Raw genomic sequence first — 21474 nt, forward strand, 5'->3', positions numbered from 1 at the left:
GTACTTATTGCAATCGTAACGCACAAAGTATAATCTTGTACATCCAAAAATAATTAAGGGAAAGAAAAAGTAAAGGGAAGGGAAGGAAAGAGAGACAATAAAGGGGGAGAAAAGAAGCAACAGCCCCAACATAGGGGGGAAACCAGTACAGCATCTGAAAACACATGGATTAAAAAGCAAAGTGCAGTGACAACTACAGAATTTATCTCACTGTAGACATTAGGGGGAGCAGCAGAATATTCAACAAAGTTTGTTATTACCCAAAAGGGCCCGCCGGCGTGGCTACAGGGCTCATGGGGCTGTCCAGGTCAATGGGAAGAACACACAGTATAACTTAGTGCATCCCTAAGGCTCACATCTAATGGGTCTTGTATGTGAATCCAATCCTAAAATGGCCCCCAAATATCCCGCGTTCTGGAGGCCATCGGTATCAACTCCCCTAATGTATTGAGTTGTTCCTGGTAGTGTGTAACATCTGTAATCCAAGACTGGACCTTCGGGACCCCTGCCCTCCCCAGGTCATGACCACACATCTCTTCACTAGCAGTAGCAACATCGCAAGTAAGACCCTAATATCAGGTGGAATGTCTTTCGTGTACCCCAGGATACCCAGGAGTGGTGACGGCTCCAACCACGACTCGAGTATTCCTCTAATTGAAGCAAACGTTTGCTATCTTGGGCCAGTACCAAGCCATGTGGAGGAAGGAGGCCTGGTGTGAGCCACATCTCCAGCATCTAGCATCCTCGCGCAGAACCATCCGGAGAAGCTGTGCGGGCGTCCTATAATATCTGTGCAAGAATTTAAAGTGAATCCAACAGAGTTTATAATTCGGAGAAATCATCTCCAGCTGTCTACAGCAAAATGTCCACTGTTCTTCAGTCAGAGGCGTGGGTAACTCTTCGCTCCAACCTGCAAATGCCTTGGGTTGAATGGTCGGGATTGTGAGTTGCATAGAATTGTATAATCATTTGATTAGCCTACACTGGGATGTATTATTTAGTACATGCTCTAGGGGCATTAATGTGGGTGGAGGGGCAGGGAAGGAGTTATGTGATTTGCGGTAGATAGCCCTAATACGGTAATATAAGAGTGAGTCAGAAAAATGTGAAGTGCCAGCCCCTGCTGCCGCCGGATGGGAGACGAAGGTATCCCCTGGGTACAGATTGTCAAATGTCTTCCAGACAAGTCTTTCAGCTCTGAGAACCTCTTTCAGCTCTGAGAACCTCGCTGTGATCAGCCAATGCCGGTATCAGGGGGGTTTATGCGAGAGGGGTGGATGAGGCATACAGCAACACTTTCTTTGCTCTTATGCGCAACTCGTCCCAAGCACACCGGAGCATTTCGGTAGTATCAATTTAATTTTCTGGGTAAATTTGGAGAATATTGCCATGTTTAATGGAACAGGCGCGGATCTGTCCAGCTGAATAGCTACACGCTGCTGGAACGGGGTAGGCATAAATCCAATGATTTCGGAACTGGGCTTGTGCACAACAGGCGTACAAGGGGATATCCGGTGCTCCCAGCCCTCCCTAACTCAGAGGCAGAGTGCGAAGTTCCCATGAAATTCGCACCTGCTTCCCAACCCATACACGTTGTATCATCATGGATCTTACGTTTTTTAAAAACAATTGTGTAAGGGGGATAGGGAGATTGACAACGTGATATAAAAGTTTGGGCAGCACGATCATCTTGGCTATAGCAATTCTTCCTGCTAAGGAGAGGGGTAGATGTGACCAAGTATTAATCTTCCCTTCCAGCCAACTAATCGTGCGTCCAAAGTTCATCTCCCAGAGCTCCTGCATGTCACTACTTAGCCAGATTTTAACCTGACCATCAGCCCATTTGAGTGGATAGTCAAGTGGGAATGGGACTGTGCAGTCTGTCAGAGGGAACATCGTGGATTGGACCAGTTTTTTTGGATCCAGATAGCCCACCAAATCTGGTAATTTTGCGGGGTATAGGGAATGTGTTTGCTACTTGGTCATTTATATAAAATGTGATATCATCTGCGTGTAACGAGATTAGCAAGTCTCTAGATGAGAACCCCACCCCTCTGTTGGCATGATGCTGTCGAATTCGAGCGGTCAATGGTTCCATAGCTATGGCGAAGAGGAGAGGGGATAGAGGACATCCTTGCCTAGTGATCCGAAAGCTCTCTGACAGGAGACCATTTACCCGGAGTCTAGCAGTGGGGCCAGAGTAGAGGAGCTTGATTTGAGTTATGAATGCTGGACTAAAGCCTAATCTAGACAGTATAGTGAAAATGTATGTCCATTCGAGAGAATCAAATGCATTAGTTTCATCTAGCAACACAGCCGCTGCTGGTGTGTGGGGTTTAAATAATGGAGTAAAGCAAAAAAGGTTCTCAGATTATGTGCTGTCGACCTACCTGGTATGAAACCGGATTGGTCAGGTCTTGCTATCAAGGGGAGTAGGGGCTATAATTTTTGAGCAATTTGTTTAGCATAAATTTTGTTATCTACATTTATAAGAGATAACGGGTGATAAGAGTCTCGGCTTGTTGGGTCTTTATCAGGCTTTAAGTGTGTTAGTATTACTGCTTCACGCATCGTGGGTGGGAGATGACCCATGTCGATCGATTCCTGGTTAACCTCTAGTAAGTGTGGTCCTAATATGGTACTGTAGGTTTTATAAAAAGAGGTGGACAGGCCATCCACGCCTGGGGCCTTGTCATTGGGAAGACTATTGATGACCTGTATTATATCTTCTACTGTATAGGGTTCATCTAGATATTCCCTGTGTGCCCTACCCAGCCAGAGTAGCTCTAGTGATTCTAAATATGTGTGTAGCTCATCCTTTGTATCCGGGATAGTAGAGGAGTATAAGTTAGCATAAAACTCAGATAGGTGATTGAGCATCTGTTGTGGTCCTCTACTTGGTTTGCCATGCTCATCCCTAAGCTCTGTAATAATAGCAGAGTTTCTCTGAGGTCTAAGTCCAAAGTACTCCCAGGGCGATCCCCCTCCCCATATCTTCTAGCAGTCCTGTATTTCCCCATGAACTTCACTTCCCGATTTGCTTCCTCTGTATATTCCAAGAGGAGTGCTCTAAGGATTGCTAAGTCTCCCCAAGTTTGGAGACTCTGACTGATGGATTTTAGCATGCCCACTTGTTGAAATACAGCATCCCCTTACAACCACTTTAAAAGCCTCCCACAATATTCCTGCCGATGCGACCGAGCCCTTTTTTCAGCAAAGTAGTCACTTATATCCTTCCTAATTTCCTCACGAAAGGCCGAGTCTAGTAGGACCAGTGGAGGGAGCCTCCATGTAAAGGAGTGTTTAGTTGGTGACTGGATTTCTAGTTGCAACAGACAGGGGGCATGGTCAGAGATGGTTCTTGGCAGAAGACACACATCTGATGTCCATGTAGCAATATCCCGGGAAACCACCCAATAGTCTAGTCTAGACCAGGCGTTATGATGTTAGTTGATGCAGGGTCCTACTGCGCTATGTAGGTTCCGATGCCTCCACAGCGTCATTTGCTTGAATAAGAGATTTAAGAGATTCGTTACATGGGGAGGAAGTCTCTGCGATGCCCCTCTTCTATCTAGGGAATAATTTAAAATGGCATTAAAGTCCCATCCCCAGATGATAGTTTCACAGTCCAGACCATCAATATGAGCCCATTCATTATGGAAGAACTCTGACTCGTCCGTTTTAGGGCCGTAAATAGCAGCACACACAATGAGCCTTTAAGAATGACAAATCTCCCTTCAGTATCGAACTGTGTTTTAAAAGTTTTGTATAGCGCTAGCTAGACCCGTAGGTATCGGAGCGCTTCACATACACATTGTGAAAAACAGAAGGACCTTACATTACCTAGAAGGCTGACAGTAAGTAAGCAAACCACGGATAAAGAATACAACATGAACAATAAATAACTGTGCAACGGAGTGGGAGAGGGAAAAAAAAGAGAAAACAAGGTGATTAGCATAGTCCGTTCCTTGAATGGGAGTCAACTCGGAATATTGAGGTCTAGGTCTAGGTTAGTTGATGTTGTTCAGGAAAGTATTTGTTAAGGAGATGGAGTTTGAGGTCCGTTTTGAAACAGGAGAAGGATGGGGTTGCATCTGAGGACTCCAGGGAGAGCGTTCCATATCCTGGAAATGAGCCTGACCTCTCTGTGGTCATTCAGACCTCTAATATTCCATGTTAAGAACTTTGGGGCTGACATGTTACTTTAATGCAATGTGTCCAGTTTTCCACTTGTACCCCCGTGTCCGAGCCCCGGAACATCGTAGGTTCAGAAGCCAGCCCAATCTGGGAGCAAATCTGAGTGTGCTTCCCCTGTCGTCTCAAATAGACTGATAAAATATGTCTAGTAGTTTGCACACATTTCTTGAATATTTAACAGTATTCCGCTGTACTGTAACTCCAAAACCAAGACCCCCACCCACATCAACCCCCCATTAGGTTGAGCATTAGCATCCCTCCCCCCATAAAACTTCAAACAGCCCTCCAACATGAACTAAAGAGAACAGTTACAGGAGATCTCCCCAGGGGCGAGGTGTCTCCGACGCACAACCTGGCAAAAGACCAGGTGGGCGAGAGTTTTAATGAGAGATAAGTTGAGATTACCCATTTCCTATTTGACAATGTGATTTGGACAGTGAAAGGTGTAGTCACAAACCGATTCTTTAGTACAGAATGTCCAAGCCCCCATCTCGCTCCTTACCAAAAAATCACAGGAGAAAAAATCATTGGAAATACGCAGAAATGTCAATCATTGTCACTGAGGGTCGCTTCTGATCTTCCTGAGGTTTTTGGTGAGCGTTTGTTACCTGCTACATGTTTGGCAAACTTCAGAGTTGATTTTGCATTTGTGAACAGGTGGTGACTGCCTTCATGTGTGATCTTGAGCTTGGCTGGGTACAGAAGGGTGAAGGTGATGCCCGCATGACGAAGGATACGTTTGACTGAGATGAATTCTCTACTCGCAGACTGGACCTTCGGGGTGAAGTCCGGGAAAAAGGAGATCTGATTACCCTTGTGTGTTATCTGGCCCATCTCTCTTGCAGCATGGAGAATTCCATCTCTATCCCGATGTTGAGTAAGTGAGCCAGGATAGGTTGCGGGGTGCCACCCACTGGAGGTCTCGGGGCTAGGGATCTGTGAGCTCTCTCTACAATGAACATAGCTGAAAGAGAAGACCCAAAAATGTCCTGCAATAGGGTTTCAACAAAGTCCTCAACTTTGCCCATAGTCGTGGTCTCAGGTATGCCTGTAATACGGATATTATCACGGTGGGACCGAGCCTCCAAGTCCTCATTTTTAGCTTTAATGACCTCCAGGACCCTCTCCATATTTAACGATTGTTCTCTGGATTCAGCTTGATACTCGTGCGCATCTGTGGCTCGGTTTTCTAATTTATCAATGCGCAGTTCATGAGTGTCCATTTGTTTTTTGACGTGGTCTAAACTGTCAGTGACCTTATCTAACTTATTGTCAATTGTTTTGAGGCTAGACTTTACGTCCAGGAGTATGGAGCGCAGATCATCGCCTCCCTCGGCGGCCCCATCTCTGCTTAGCTTCGAGATTCGGTTCAGAATCAGTGTGTCTAGTTAACCTTTCATTTTCAAACGGCAGTTTGGACTGTTTAGTGTCCATTTTGCCCATGTTTCTGGCGCTGTTCACCGTGGTACTCCTCCCGACAGTGGGGTGTTTAATATGGGGGTATTGTCATGTTCTGATGTCCTTTCCTAGGCCTGGCACAGGGAGCGCGCCGACCCATCTGCTGCACACCGGCCCGCTGTTGTCACTGGGGCAACAAGTAGGCAGCAGGAGGGGCGCGCCCGACCATGTTAGCCCAAATGTTATTGCTTCGGATGCCAGCACCTTCATGTAAGTAGTCCTCCGGGCCCGCAACCGGCGAGGTCCTGGATAGAGCTTCAAGTTGGAGCTCAGGAGCAAGGCCAAATCCAAATGATCCCCCCACGCTAGCATAGTGGCTGTCAGTGGGGGGCGTCCCCCGCGCTGGGCAGGATTCCAGGGGTTTGGGGATCCCGGGTGCTTCCTAGGTGCCCGCGTCTAATCTCCATTGCAAGTGAGCCAAATTGTAGTAGGGCTTCAAGTTGGGTCCCAGGAACAAGGCCAGATCCAGGTGATCCCCTGCCCCAACTCAGCGGTTGGCATAGGGCCGGGTCCCAGCGCCCGAGATGGATAGGAGTCCAAGGGGGGCCCCCTGGTGCTTCAGTGGTGCCCGAGTCTCAGTGCAATCGCATGTGGGCAAAATTGTAGCAGGGCTTTAGGTTGGGGTTCAGGGGCAAGGCCAAATCCAGATAATCCTCCAACGCCAACGTAGTGGTGGGCAGATGGTTGCCTCCCCGTACCCATATGAGGGTCCCCTAGGTGCTTCAGTGATGCCCGCGTCTCTGGGCAATTGCATATTGGCCAGATTGTAGAATGGCGGCGTGTGGCGAAGCCGGGTATCTCCTACCCGGCTTGAGCAATGTCTGATTGCCAGAACGGTGATGTGTGCCAGCCGCGGCCGCTTCACGGCAGCAGTTGAGCCCCAGTTCATTCATCCAGCCCGGCCACGGACTGTCCAAGGGAGAAACTCCAGACTAGGAGAGGCCTCGACCTCAGACCCCAGAGCAGCACGAGTAACGGCAACCCCGTAGCGCAGCTACAACAGCTGGGGCTGCCCGGCTTCCTTCCGCCACACACCTCTAAGGCCCGGGCGCGCACCTCATCCCAGGATCGTGATCCTGGCCACACTCACCCTCCACGGAGCGGGCCCCTCGCTGGTCAGGTCGCAGATGAGCAGGTGAGGATCATCCTCCATCAGGCGCAGGCTCCGTGTGTCGACCCACACGTCGATCTTCCCGTACAGGTGGCCATCGTCTCGCATTTCTGAGTCCGCTAGGCACGGCCCGCAGCTGGCGGATTCTTCTAACCTGCATCTGACAAAATGGGCTCAAACTGCGCATGTTGTGTTGGGTAATCAAATATTCCTAATTAAAGGGGTTAATTCTGCCTGATGTACAAGGATTTTGGGTGGATGATGACTCAGCCGGCGGAGCCCTCTCAGAGAGCGGCCATCTCGCAGCACAGCTAGACCACGCCCCCCAAGCGGCACAAATTAATTTCTGGAGTTGTATGTTGTGCATGGCCAGACAGGTAATTTGGAAGCTCTGTTATTTCTGAGAGGGCTGAAAGCTAGAAGGCTGCTTTTAGGGCTGGAAGAGCTGCCATGATACAGCTCTGAAAGCACTCAGCCAATATATAGAAACCATTGTGGTTTAGTTTGCATCATGATAACCAGTTATTTCTAACAATTTCCTTTAGGAGTGAAAAACATTCACTGTTATCTAACTGAATGAAAAGGTTCAGGCTCACTCCTATTGTGTAGTTTGGGGCTGGTGTTTTGCGAGGTCATGTTGTTTCACATTCAGGCCCTGATGTTGTTTTGAGTTCTGCTCTTCCCCTTTTCTTGTTCCAATCACAATTGTATTGCTTTCTCTGCAAGCACCACACACATCAGATGGTACACTAACCTGAATTGTGACAACAGTGGCGGTGGAATGTAACAACACACGCACAAAGAAATAGCGTTTGAAAGCAAACCCTTCAGATCAAATCCTTTGTGAATCAACTCGCTGCAAGACAGGCATTGAATCCCACAATGAAGTAAGCACTCAGACTTTTAATGGACCTTGTTCAGAAGTTTGCTTTGCCTCCAGGAAGCTATTAGTGACCATACAATGCCCCATTATCAACATTTCTGCCAGTTTGTTCTCTAAACCCATTCACATGCTTTTACCTCTGTTACTTGAACACACTTTCAATTTAAAACTAGGTGCAGGTCTACAATGAAGGAGCCCTTACAATGTCCATTTTTTGTTATTGTCAAAAGGTAGAGCAGTCTCTGCGACTTGCCTTGTTAATGCAGTAGCGCAGACCCTACTTATTCTCTTTACCCTTTGCATTCACTAGGGATTTGGGATGGGTCATTAACATCACAGTCGACAAGTTCTGGATTCATTTTTCCATAGGTGTAGTTTGAAAGAGCTTTTTTGAAAGACTGTATATGAGATAGTAATGAGGGCATTAATGTATTAACCAATAGATGGTTCAGTATCATGAGCATGAGGAGCTTCTTCCAGACCATCAATTCTTTTGTCATCTGACTCCATCTGTGGCAATTCATTTCCCTCTAAAACACTTATAACTCTGTATTCTTGAATAATATGTTTTAAAGTGTCAGGCATATTCTGAAATGTGTTTGTTTATTCTATTGTCACTCTCTATACAAATTTAGGTTCAAAGTAGAACATTGGTCTTAGACCCACTTAGGCAAACTGATAATCTTTTATCAAAAACAATATGGTGCTGGAACAATTTTCAGAGGGAGTGTGCTGCCATTAATGTTACATCACTAACATCATAGGGATTGTGAAACATCCAAGCATCACACAAGAACAAAAACAAAATGAGCCACGTCCATATAGCAGGAGAATGGTATGGGTGTGGTATTTAGCCAGTGGTGAATTTGGAGCACATTGTTGCAAATATATTAAAAAATCAAGCGATTGTAGCACACTGTCTTTTACAAGCAGCACATTTTCCATTGAAATGGTCACTAAATTGGTACGATATTCGGTTTTACTGATAAAACTATGCAGCGCACGAACAATAATGTCTGGAAATCAGGTTTCAGCTCATATTTATCATTTCCACATCATCAATCAAAGTGGTTGATTTGTTTTTATCCTATTAAAATACTTTAGAATTGCAAAAAGTGTGATTCATTTGTGGTTTCCGAACTGCTGGTATATTTATAAATATATGTACAGTTCATTTATAGGTTTTAAGTTTGACATCCAACAGCCTTAGCTTTCACAGCAAGATGGTCATATAGTTCACTTTATAAACTCCTTTACCTTTCTAGTCAGAGACAGAAAAGTAAACACCAATTTCCATGTTAAAAGAATAAGCAGCAATTTGTCAGTAGACATACCCTGACATTTGACCTCTGTCTTAGAACACAAAGCAAATGTGACAAGATACCAAAAAAAAATTGTCTCTTTATTGTTCATTCACTATCTGAAATCCAGCATGATTATTTTTGGGTGCTACAGCATACCCCAACCCAACGCACCCCTACTTCAGCTCCTATGGTTCCAGGCAGCAAGAGCTATTGTTGCAGTTCCCCATTCCCTTTTTCAGTCACAGGTAAGGCTGAGTGTCATCTGTTTACATCCGGGACTAAGGTTGGTGTTACTGGATGACTTGTGGCAAGAGGTGACTCATGCATGAGTTGAGCAGTTGAATTTTAGAATGAGTGGTGTGCCAATCCTGCACAAATTCCAAGTCCTAAAGAGCGTACTCCAAGAAAAAAAAGCTACAGATGCCATGGTTGCCATATATGGGCTGCTCTGATCATTTTTAATTAAATATGATTGCCTCACATTTACATCCCCTCATAAACTTCAATGCAGAGGACCCTCAAAGTCCTACTTTTCATTAATTATAGGTGGATATTTAGAGTACAGATCTCATCACAAGGAGGTGCCCTTGCCAAAACCACAGTCAATGTGTGCAAAGCCTTAGCCCAAAGGCCATGGACTAAATAAGTATGCATACTACATCCTCCCTTAGACATCCGAGCATCTACACAGCAAATAGCCACATCAATCATACTGAGGTTCCTGATTGATTTTAGTGTCCACATATAGTGATCATGAAATATTGTAGTTGAAAACTGCTGGTACCCAGAATGCTGTACAGAGTTTCTGAAACATTTCTTGGACATTACTTAATTGTCATGTTGTGATCTAACTTTGATGATAGTATGACTTTGCTTCCTTGTTACTAGTGCCTTATAATTGGTGTATGTTCTCCCACCTGGTGAGTACATCATGGTACCCTGATGACCTACACCTGGAAGCCTTAGAAGCCTTTCTCCAGAAGAGGGCAACGTTTTCAATCTTTCCAGTGAGCATCAAGTCTTCTGTAGCAGGGTTGTGGGACATTTAGGCTCCTACTGATAAAGCATTTGCCTTTGTGCTAAGAATACCAATGCGGGGACAAATGGCATTTCATTGTATGGTGTGCATTGGGCAGGTTTTCTACTGCTGATCAAGTAAAAATCAAGTATTTCTACACATTTTCTTTATGTTTCACTACATACCACCTCTTGGCCACTGCTGTACGCTTGCCGCAATAAATAGTAGCCTTACGTGTTTGGGAGAAGAGGAGAAACAAGAGCAAAGAAATTGGGGGATTAGAAAATGCTAATGTGAGAGGCAGAAGATAAGTTATTTTCAAAGGAAGATTGTATTGAGCCTTTTCTGGAAATACAATGAGTTGGGGAAATATGGTTGTATATGATACGGCCTTAAACAAACTAAGTATTGTTACTGATCCAGTCTTCCTGAGGCTTAGGGTAAGAAGGTTGACACATAGGGCCAGGTTTCCTGAATAATGATTTGTATCTTGTTAGTAGTAGTGCCGAGCCTTTCAGAAAGTGGGCCCTTGTTTTCCATACAGCGTGGTTTAATGTAGAGTGGATCTCTAGTCTGATATTCTGATGAAAGGCAGTTAGTACAAGTTATTCATAATTCGGTTAACTTTAAAGTAGCAGGTATGACTCATATGGCTCCTGGGTACTATAACAGCTAATGGAAATTCAACGCACCATAGGACATGAAAGAGTGGAAATGGGCAATTGTGCCTTCTACTAGAAATTCCCAAAACAACAATGCAAGTTCTTTATCTAGGCTTTACTTGCATAGCCTTTAGATTGTGGGCATTTTAGCCTCACACCATATCATCTCTCCTTCAGAAAAATATAGAAGACATACCTGATCAAGTTACATCTTCAAGAATACATGCAGCTAGATACCTAGTTATGTCTGCCTCTGTTATGGTGTATACCTCTAGAGTTACTGCACCTGGGCCTAACACTCGTTTCTTCACATATGTTGTACCAATTGTTGCTGAGCATCCATGCATTCATTTCACTGTAATGTACTTTTGTTACAGTTATGTTCTTTTGGTATGGCTTATGTACCTGTTTGAATGTAAAGTGCAGCACTACCCTCATGACAAGGTTTACACTTTCGAAATACCAAATAAATGAGGAAAATAAAATGAGGTTGATGTTGAGGTTCAGTAGATAATGGAAGCTGCATGGCTCTGGATGTGATAAATCATGTTCAGCCTTACAGTGATCGAAAATCAAGGTGATTGCCCACTTGAGAGCCTATCTTGACTTACACAAGAGAAAAGAAGCAGTGTCTGTTCTCGGTCTTAGTGGGAAATGCAGATGGAATAGTTTGTTGGTAGGGTTGAATGTTTCAGAAGAAAGTGTCTTTATAATATGATGCTTTTGTGCCCTTATAAGTTAACCTCTCCCATTCTAGACTCACACCCCATTGTACATCTTGTTGACTTTGATTGTCCTGTGTCTTTCAGTGTCATTACTCCATGAGGAAAGCTGCATCCTTCCTTGGGATCGGTACCGATAATATTTACTTTGTGAAAGCTGATGACAGGTGAGGAGGCACAGCCTGACATTCCCCTTTATAATCAAATATCACTACTAGTCAGTTAGTTTTTTTTAATTAAATCCTAAATACATGTTTGTACATAACTGAAAGCAAAAAATCTGTGTCCTTTAGAGGTAAGATGATACCTGAGGAACTGGAGAAAGAGGTCCAGCGAGCCAAGCAAGAGGTGAGAGTGTAAACAAGAGATGTGCCATCATTCAAACAAACTAGAGTTCCCTTGCATAACAATAAGAGAGAGTGTGTCTGTGTGTAAACAAGAGAGGGAAATTGAAACAAGAACAGATTAGAGTTTGGGAACTCCATAAATTCACCTTCGTCATCTTTTGCGATGTATTGGTCATGTTGGGATCAGAAACTCCCAGTATCTTCCTTTGGTATGTGGAAAAGACGCTCCGTATTTGTAATACTCAAGTACTTCCTGGGTTTCCCTTACTCCTACCATCTTAATTTGACTACTTGTACTAATTTGACAGTGTCCTAAAGCTTTGTCAACCCCCAAAGTGGAGTACTCTGGTCGACTTTTTGTGAGGATAAAGCAGAGTAGGTGGGTTTATGTTGAAATGTTTGGAGACAAATTCTATTCCTCGACTGCAAGATTACAACATATTTCTGCTATGTAAATAGAAAGGTTATCACTCAAGACAGTGATCAAGTAGAAAGGCCCTAATACTTACATGGATGCGAGGTCTTCCGGAGGTGTCTGTCTAAATCAATTTTCAGGTCTGAATGTTGTACTAGTGAAGAAGAAGCTACCCAACAGAAGCAAATCTATCATACTTCTGGCCAGGTAGAAAGATTGCAGGCCTTTTCGCTAAACACATGACTTTAAAATGTCATAACATTTTGAGGCTTGCTGTTCACCATAGAATAGAGACAAAAAATAAATAAACTGCTATGTACGCAAAGCTTTGGTAGCTTTACCATGCTGAGTTTAATGTTCAGTATTTTAAAGTAAATATTTAAGTATCCCTAAACACTTGAAACAACAAATGTTTTGATACTCACATCTATCATGACAAAGATACAATGTATCTAAACTTTTGTTGTGGTAGTATGTGGCAATGAATGGATTCCTTTTCATAGTGAGAGTTCTGTAATTGATGTTGTTCAACGAAAAAAGAATTCTGTCAAGCTGACAGTTGAACACAACAATGTGCATTATGAGATTGATGAATGTCATGTTGTATTGTTGTGCTGTATTTCGTGTCTCTCTTCCATTCTCTTGAAATGATAGGACATCTGTTATTATTGTGCCTCTGTCTGTCCCAGTGCTTTTTACCATTCTCCTGACAATGCAAATTACTTTGGGTTTGAGATCCTATTAGATAATTGTTAATTGGAATTTTAATCCACTCTGTGAAAATGTTTAACTTACGAAATTTAGAAAGCAACACTAACAAACTGTTGCTAATCAAACAATCCAAGAATGAAAGAAAAGATGGTTGCTTCAGATTAACTCTCAATTCAGGCAAAGCATCTTCCACACATATCTTAGACAAGTTTTCCTCTGTTTTAATCTTTGATACTTTTAAAAATGCCTGTGTATGTAACAAAGTTGCACTTATTGATAACAAATTCAATTTAGGACTTTAAATGTTATTAGGAGGCTTTATTTGAGAACCATACATTACATTGTAAAAAAACCTCTTTTAATATTTAATCAATAAAAGGGAAAAAAGGAAATTTGTAAATCATACATTGCAATATAAACTATCTAATGAATGAAGCAAAAGTACCAAAAATGCCATATTTTAAAACAAGTTAGCATCTTTGAATACGGGGAAGAAACTGGAAAGAGGGGATGGAGAGGAATTGCACGGAATAAATATATAATATAAAAACATGCATCATATTATTAATAATTCTGAAACACAATAACACTCTGGGGACCATTACGAAAGATTATCAAATATAAACCATTTATCAATATATAATCTAAAGAAAATAAGTATTTAATTTGGAATCAGGGAGTTCAATGTGGGTTTAAGTTCTCTGATAATAAACAAACAGTGGCTGGTAGCTGTTTAATACTACAATCTAAAAAAGGCATAAGAGGTATTCAAAACAAATCACTATTAACTTTATAACCATTAGACAACTTAAAAGCACTATCCAATTTATGATGAGAACAAATACTATATCATTGAGCTCTAGGTGAAACATTGGCAGAATATTTCCAATATATAGTCATTTGTTGAAAAGCAACAGCAAGTAACAAGTCCAACAGTTTTTTTAAAAAAAATACAGGAGCATCATTGACATCAATTACACTGCCAAGAAATAGGTAGATAATCTTAAAAGGATAATGACTGTGAAAAATTGCATTGATTTGCTGCCAGACCTTGTGCCAACAGGAAAGTGTATTTGGGCACCAGACAAACAGTTCCATTAAATCACTGTTAGGTTTGTTACAGGACCAACAATTAGCATTCGGCCTCTGGGAAGGGACGGAGTAATGTACGACCTATTATAAACAAAAACACAGAGTTTGGGTTGTGTTTGCTGCTCTAGATGTTTTATAAATTTCCCCCCAAAATGTAATCTAAAACATACTTGACCAAGTACAATCCAAATCTGCTTACCAAAGTTTTTCAGTTCTAGATTTGGAAATCTGCGAGTTAACAAGGGAAAGATATTTATAGATCTGAGAAACTTTTGGAGTGGAAACTAAAAGACCTAACAATTCCAGATCAGAAGAAAATGAAAAATTGTTATCGTCCTGGGAAAGAAAGACATCTAATACTTTATTTAACAAAAGGTTAAAGCGAGACTGGTTGGAATTAATTCATTTAAAAGACTGCTGAGACTGTGGGAAAGAGATTGGTGTACTATTCTGAAAGAAATCAGCGACCCAAATTATATTCTGGTCTCTCCAAGATTTACAGGGCAAAGATTTATTTCTATGTTTGATCAACTTGTTATTCCACAAAGGTCAGTGTGAAAAGGCACCCTAAGAGATTTCACCAGGGCAAGAAGAAGATTTTAATAAATAATAAGTACGTTTAAAAAATGTTGATGCCATCAGATGAAAGAGGAAAGTAAAAGAGATAACTTTCGGTGGAGTAAAAGGGAGGTGCAGTGGCCGTTCCATTCCAAGCCACAATGGAGAGAAAAGAGAGGCACAAATTTGAGATCACAAAGCCACCTGTCATAAACAAATGGCCTGGTGATAATGATGGAAGTGGGGAAAGTTCATCCCACCCTACAATTTAGATTTTTGGAATTTTAATAACAATATCCTAGATTTTATATGCTGCTATAAAAATCGGGAAAGAATAGAGTCACTTTTTTAAAAACAATAAAGGGAAATGTACCAGTATCACTGAAACTATATGTAACAATATAGCGGAGATTGTCTTTTTAATTCCTATGAAGGTGAAGCAGTGGATTTCTAGAGGTTAGGAGAGATTCGATTTTACTCAAACCCTCTTTTAAGTTGGGACGCACTGTATTGGGGATAGCCTTTGTAAACCAAATACCTAGGTAATTAATAGTAGTCCATTGAAATCCAGAGGAGGTAAAAAAATATGTAAAGCAATAGTTAATAAGTGGAAGTACCTCTGATTCCTCAGGGTTGATTTTATATCCAGAAGCTGATCCATAAGAAGATCTGTATAGTACAATCCGTATCCAAAATAAAAAACAGAATATCATCAGCATAGGCCACAAATTTGAACTGCTTATCACCACATTGAAATGGGTTGTGTGAGATATGGAAAAGAAAGGGTTCTAGCGCTAAGATTAATATTAACGGCGATAAAGGACAATCCCGACGCACACCCTGCCCTAGAACAAAATATTGGGCTGTCTGTCCATTAACCAGGACCAATACTCTAGGAAAGGCATATATTAAAGAAATCAATCTAGTCTCAAAACCATGCTGCTGCACAGATTGAAGCAAGAAATCACAATTAATTCTATCAAATGATTTCTCTGTGTCAATCATTATAGCGGCTAAAAAAATAATTGACTGCAGAGGATTTCCTCAGAACACTGAAGAATAGACATGTGTTGTTGGAGGCTTATCTGCCTTTAATGAACCCCACCTGTTCCTTCCCAATCGTTTGTGGAAAGAGAGGGTCTAAATGTAATGCTAATACTTTAGTGTAGATCTTATAATCGAAATTAACAAGAGATATAGGGTGATCATTCTTTACCTTTGCCTTCCTTTGGGATGAAATGAACCAGATTGCAACCCAGAAGTAGAGAAAGAATGAAAGACTTGTAGCAATTTAGGAATTAGTAGGCCAGAAAAGTGAAGGAAAAATTCAAAAGTAAATCCATCTGGACCAGGTATTTGCCTTTTTTTAGGAGAGAGAGTGCACTAAGGGCCTTTCTAGGGCAGACATGTTCAGCTTGGTAGTCCTGAATTTGTTGAAAGTAGGATGCAATATGTGGTTTCCGGAGTGAGGCCTCTTGCATATAAAAATAAGTGTAGAATTTTACAAATTCTCGTAAAATATCTTCATCTTTAAACAGTGAAACACCGTCAGTATTAGAAACAGAGACAATATGAGAACGCTGTTTCTTAATTTTGAAATCTGTCGCCAATACTTTCCTAACTTTGTGATTACCCCCATAGTAGAGAGCACTGCTCTTAGGTGATATGGAGGAAGCCTGCTTCGTAGAATTTTCATTGAAATGTGATTTGAATTTGATTACATTTTGTAAGCTTGCTTCGGATATTGAAGAATAATATTGGGCCTCTAACATTTTAAAGGAAGACGATCACTTTTAATGCTTTTTATCTTGTATACGATTCTTCCGGAAAACAAAGTCAATGATAACGCTCCTTGCAGCTCCCTTAAGTGTGTCCCAGAAAAGCTGTGGGGACATGTCCGGGGTTGAATTAAGGTAAAAAGAAATAAGACTCAAAGGAGAGAAAAGAAGAAGAAAATTGTACGTCTTTCACTAAAGAATTGTTAGACCTCCATCTGTTTCATTTAGCAGGAAGCAGTAGCAGGAATCAAATCTGTATCTGTAATCAATGGGACATGATATGAAAGCACAATGAGACCAATACTAGCAGTGACAAGTCATTGTGACAAGTGTTTGCTTAAACATATATAATCTAGCCTAGTGAGTGATCCATGAACTGGAGAGTAGAATGAATAGTCTCTGGAAGCATGGTGACATAACCTCCCGGAATCAAAGAGAGTGGTATGGGAGACAGTAGAACAAAATTGTTTGTGCATTTTATGTGCTAATTAAAGAGTGTGGGTCCAGAAATGAATCAATAATCTGATTACTGTCTCATCCCAAAATGAAGTACGAATCATCATACAGAAGAATTGTTTTTTATAACAGGCCAGAAGTCATAATCCACTTGGGTAGGCCCATAAATATTAAACACTATTATAGGAATGTTGTTACTAAAGAAAAAAACTAAAATCCATTTGCCCTCCTTGTCAGTTTCTTGAGATAACACAATAAAATCTAGTTTTTTATTGCATAAGATAACCACTCCATTTTTCTTATGCAACGACAGGGACACCAAGATAGAGCCTACTCATCCCCATTTAGGTTTCAAAGCTTCAATTTCTGTGAGGTGTGTTTCTTGTAATAGGGCATATCCGGATTGCATTTAGCCAGGTGAGGTAGAACTCTCTGTCGCTTGATGGGATTCATAAAATATGTTAACGTTCCATGATAATACTCTAAATGATGTGAGAATACACAAACGTAGCTTCTGAAAGCAGACCTCAAAGAGCTTATAAATGATTTATGGAAGAAAACAAGAAGAACCCAAGGAAGAAGCAGGGTATAGGGAGAAGAGAGAGACTAGGAGAGAAAAACATGAAACGATCAAAAAAGAAGAGGGGACAAAGGACAAAACAAGAGAAATAAGATAGAAAAGATAGAGACAGAACATATTAAACAAGCTACGACTGAATTAACAAACTTTGATACATTGACTAAAAAGAGGTGGGGATGGAGACTACACAGAAATAAAATGGCACATTTATGAAGCATCACACATCAACAATGGAGCATGATAACAGAAATAGAGAAAACTGAGCAAAAAAGACAAAAAGAAGGAGTTAACATACAAACATATTATCAGGAAAAACATAGGTAAACCAAAATGTTCTAACATAAAACTACTAATTCAGAACTATAATCATAGGAGGAAACTCCAAGTACTAAAGATATGTGTAATGAAAAGTCTCAACAATGGAAAGGTCCTGCAGTATCTATTTGTCAGACGCAAGTAATTGGTGGAATTTTATAAGTTTCATAGATCTTCAAACGTTATAGTGTTATTTGAAATGTCACTGTGAAGGAGCAAGGATGACGCAAGCCATAGCATGCAGTCCCAGAACATTTCCAGAGAGATGGGTGATGGTAATTTATCTGATGAGGGAGGATAATGCTTAAGTCTCTTGCTGGTTTTAATGTATTTGAATAAAAAGGAGAGGGTCATGGAATGGCAGAGTAAGTTACTCATTTGAAACTTGTAAAGCCATTTCATTTTCCTATATTTGCCCACACAAGATTGTTGCTACAAGCATCAGTTAAGCAGAGTAAATAAATAAGAAAGATGAATACTTCAAGGGTGCCATTCCTGTTATTCATGCAAAATAATTCTTGAGAAAATAAATATGTTCCTTTTTGGTAGAATGTGCTGCAAGGTAAATACATCAGTGCACAACATGTGTTGTGAGAAAGCCGTTCATCATGGCTTTTGCTCTTCTCACAGAGCTCCGGAGCGGGTGGCAAAATGGGAAAAGCATGCACGTGGTCAGTACATTCTTCTGAAAAGAACGCCCTTCTCACCTCCTAAATTAAGGAGTCCACATTTTCTTCTTAACCAGAAGAAAGTCTCCATGCTGACTTCAGCGAAGAAATGGGCCCTGTGACGCAACGCCAAGCTTCCATCTTTAGGCAGTCAACTTCCCCTGTGCCTAAACCACACCCCCATTAGGATGCTTTTTAACAGGAATTAGATTTTTCTAGGAGTTTAAAATGTTTAGTTAGACATTCTACACATAGCATTGGTAAATAAGTTTGGCATTGTTAAATAATAGATGGATTATTTAGCTAAAAGGATAGAATTTTAGACTTGGCTAAGTGTTATGTTAAAAATAGTTTTGTAACACTAAAGTTTGGACATTTTTACTTAAGGTCTATTTTTGAGGTGTATTTTAAAGAAGTTGAATTTATTTACTACTGTGCGATCAAACTTTCCTAAAAGTTTAAAACAAGTTTGAGTCACTTTTTAGAACTTTAAAATTTTGATTTGGGCATTCAAAAATTGAATTAGAAACCATATTGTTGAGTTTTGAAAATTGCAAAGGTATTTTGATTTTAAAATAAGATAGAAATAATTATGTTGAAACGCTTTTGATTATTTATCTTTCTAAATTTCTAAACTGAAATTTAAATTTTTTTTAACAATCTCAACATGTTGCATACCACCTACAAAATCTGAGTCTACTGTATCTTTCTTTTTAGAAACTCTTAAAAACACTTTCAAAACTTCTTACTATCAATTATGATTCTTTTTTAAATCATATAAGAACCTTTGGAATGTGTTATCTATTCTTCACATCAATTACACCACTTCAAATCCCTGACCTTTCTTATGCTGAGTTTTATTCATGTTATTAGCTCATTTTACTTGCTGATGCATGATTGTTTTAAAAAAAATAAAGACCTTTTAGGAGAAAGCATTCAAAATGATGTTATGTTCAATTTTGGCAGTTGAATCAAAGTTCGATCCAGAAGGTTCATGTCAAGGCTAGAGCTAATCAATTAATTTTGTGCCTAGCAATATTCTAGGTTTCGTAACAATGAAAAAAAGTTGCTAATATTACCCTATTTCCAAAAGCTATAAAAAGGTTAGTTGGTGGTAGTAGTATAGAGTTCAAAATCACCTTCAAGGTTGGGTTTGTGCAACACATTTAAACTGTTGGGTTTGTGCAACATATTTAAACTGGTTCAACATTTATCCGAAACAAAGAACACAAACCTTTTACTACAGACAGAGCTGAAAAATGAAACTTCCACAACAATTTAATGAAAAATGTGTTCTTTCTGTGATATCTCATTAAAAAGGAAAGGTATTTGTCAGTATTAATCTTCAGTTGAGCAAATGATGTTAGCATGTGATGGTGCTTTCTACTGCATCCTTTAATCTTGAAGCACTGAGTGGCATAAATGTGCCTATTGGGAGCTGAGGAGTTTGTATAACTATATGCAACCATTTTACATGTAGATTGTTATACAAGTATAACATAATTGTCTCATGCCTCCCTGTGAGGCAGTCAAAATTGCTTTGCTCTCAAGCATATCCTCTGTTTAACCTACTATTCCCAAGCTACACTCCTAATCACACTCTGAATTCCAGAAATAGAAGTCTACTCACTTGAATACTCAGACGCCTGATCATAGACATACAAGCACACACATACATGTCACATCCCACACTCCTCTTATGGAGTAATCAAGCTGCCCTCTAGCAACAACACTCCAATAGAATGTATTAACTGTGGGGTGGTTGTTTTATTAACTGATGAAATAAGCATTATCCTAATCATAAAACACATGGCTAGCGATATTGTGGAGCGTTGGTGCCACATAAAAAAATAGTCACTCCTACAATCAAGTCTGTTTCCTGTACCACTGGAAAAGTGGTTATCTGTGGCATTGGCTTTCTATTTGCTTTATTTATTTATTTAGTTGCAGCTTTAAATGGAGAACACCACACACCTAAACAATCTAGTAGTACAGTGCATATCATAAAGATGCAAGACCCTTTATAAATTAGGCCAGGTAACCAGGAATAAACCATCACATACATGAACTCATGCACCTGAAAAGCATTGTCAGTTTTAATCCAAGGAACCTCCTTTATTAATGCAGGACTGATATTTATAAGTTTACCTTTTTGAAGACAAGACAGTCTAACCTCTCTGAGGCCAAGGCTAGTCTGTTGTATATAGGATCCTTTTTATTCAAGGTTCTTCTGTGCTATTTTCTTATTCTATTGTGTATGTATATGAGTGGCCATTGCAAGTGACTTCTCTGTTTCTGATCATTCCACAGGGGGCAACACCATTCCTAGTCAGTGCCACAGCAGGAACCACGGTACTGGGAGCCTTTGATCCTCTGGATAAAATAGCAGATGTCTGTGAAAAGTATGGACTTTGGCTACATGTTGATGTAAGTGGTTTTGTCATTAAGGCAGATTGTGTGCCGCTGAAGCGTATCATCTGTGGCAACCCTGCACCTTCCTCAACCTCTTTATCCTTCCGGTTCAACTAACCTGTCACCTCGATCATCCCAGCACACAAATTGCACTTCTGTTGGTCACTGGACATGGATGAGTCGGTGCTAAGTTTTGCTGTGCTTCCCTTTGAACATTAAAGAGCAGCATCAGTGAGAAGTAGATTCCAAAAGACAAGTGGATTTGTGGTAATTCTCTCAGATGTATTTCAGCAGAGGGCTGAGTAGGCTGAATGTAAATTAGTGCTGCAGGGAGGGAATATGATCAGTCTAGGTAATGAAGGTCCAGACCTGCAATGTGGTTTAAGTAAGAGAAGTTGTTTTTAGATGAAGACAGTATCTATTGACAATGCGCAGTAACAAGGGTAAAGTGAAGTAAAGGTACTACTAGACAGAGTAAATGATTCTGTTATGTCCCCGAGTTAGGCCTTTGTAACACAGCTGCATATGTTCTTACATTGTCCTATTTTTGCACAATAACATTACTGCCTATTTGCCATATTCATGTGCGTGACAATGTTAGATTAGTTTCTCTGGAACTACTTCTGTTTACACATCTGGCTTCGCATAACTTTATCACGATGCCTTAAGCACCGAGTACAAGACATTTACGAACAATGTACAAATGTTGTTCTATCTATCCAATTACATCAACTTCCGTAAAGCTTTAAAAACTTGGCTATTTAACATCTAGGCACTCGTCTTTACC

General features: G+C 40.7%; 1 protein-coding gene across 1 annotated transcript in view; it reads left to right on the forward strand.

The window, feature by feature from the left end:
• Nucleotides 1-21474, forward strand: part of GADL1 (GAD like acidic amino acid decarboxylase 1) — a 686124-nt gene that overhangs the window by 286157 nt on the left and 378493 nt on the right. The window contains exons 7-9 of the mRNA XM_086942110.1: nt 11443-11522; nt 11649-11703; nt 20586-20702. Of these exons, the coding sequence (XP_086798236.1) occupies nt 11443-11522; nt 11649-11703; nt 20586-20702 (252 nt within the window). The remainder of the gene's footprint in view (nt 1-11442; nt 11523-11648; nt 11704-20585; nt 20703-21474) is intronic.

The sequence above is a fragment of the Lissotriton vulgaris genome, chromosome 10, assembly GCF_964263255.1.
Source record: "Lissotriton vulgaris chromosome 10, aLisVul1.2, whole genome shotgun sequence".
NCBI classification, from domain to species: domain Eukaryota; kingdom Metazoa; phylum Chordata; class Amphibia; order Caudata; family Salamandridae; genus Lissotriton; species Lissotriton vulgaris.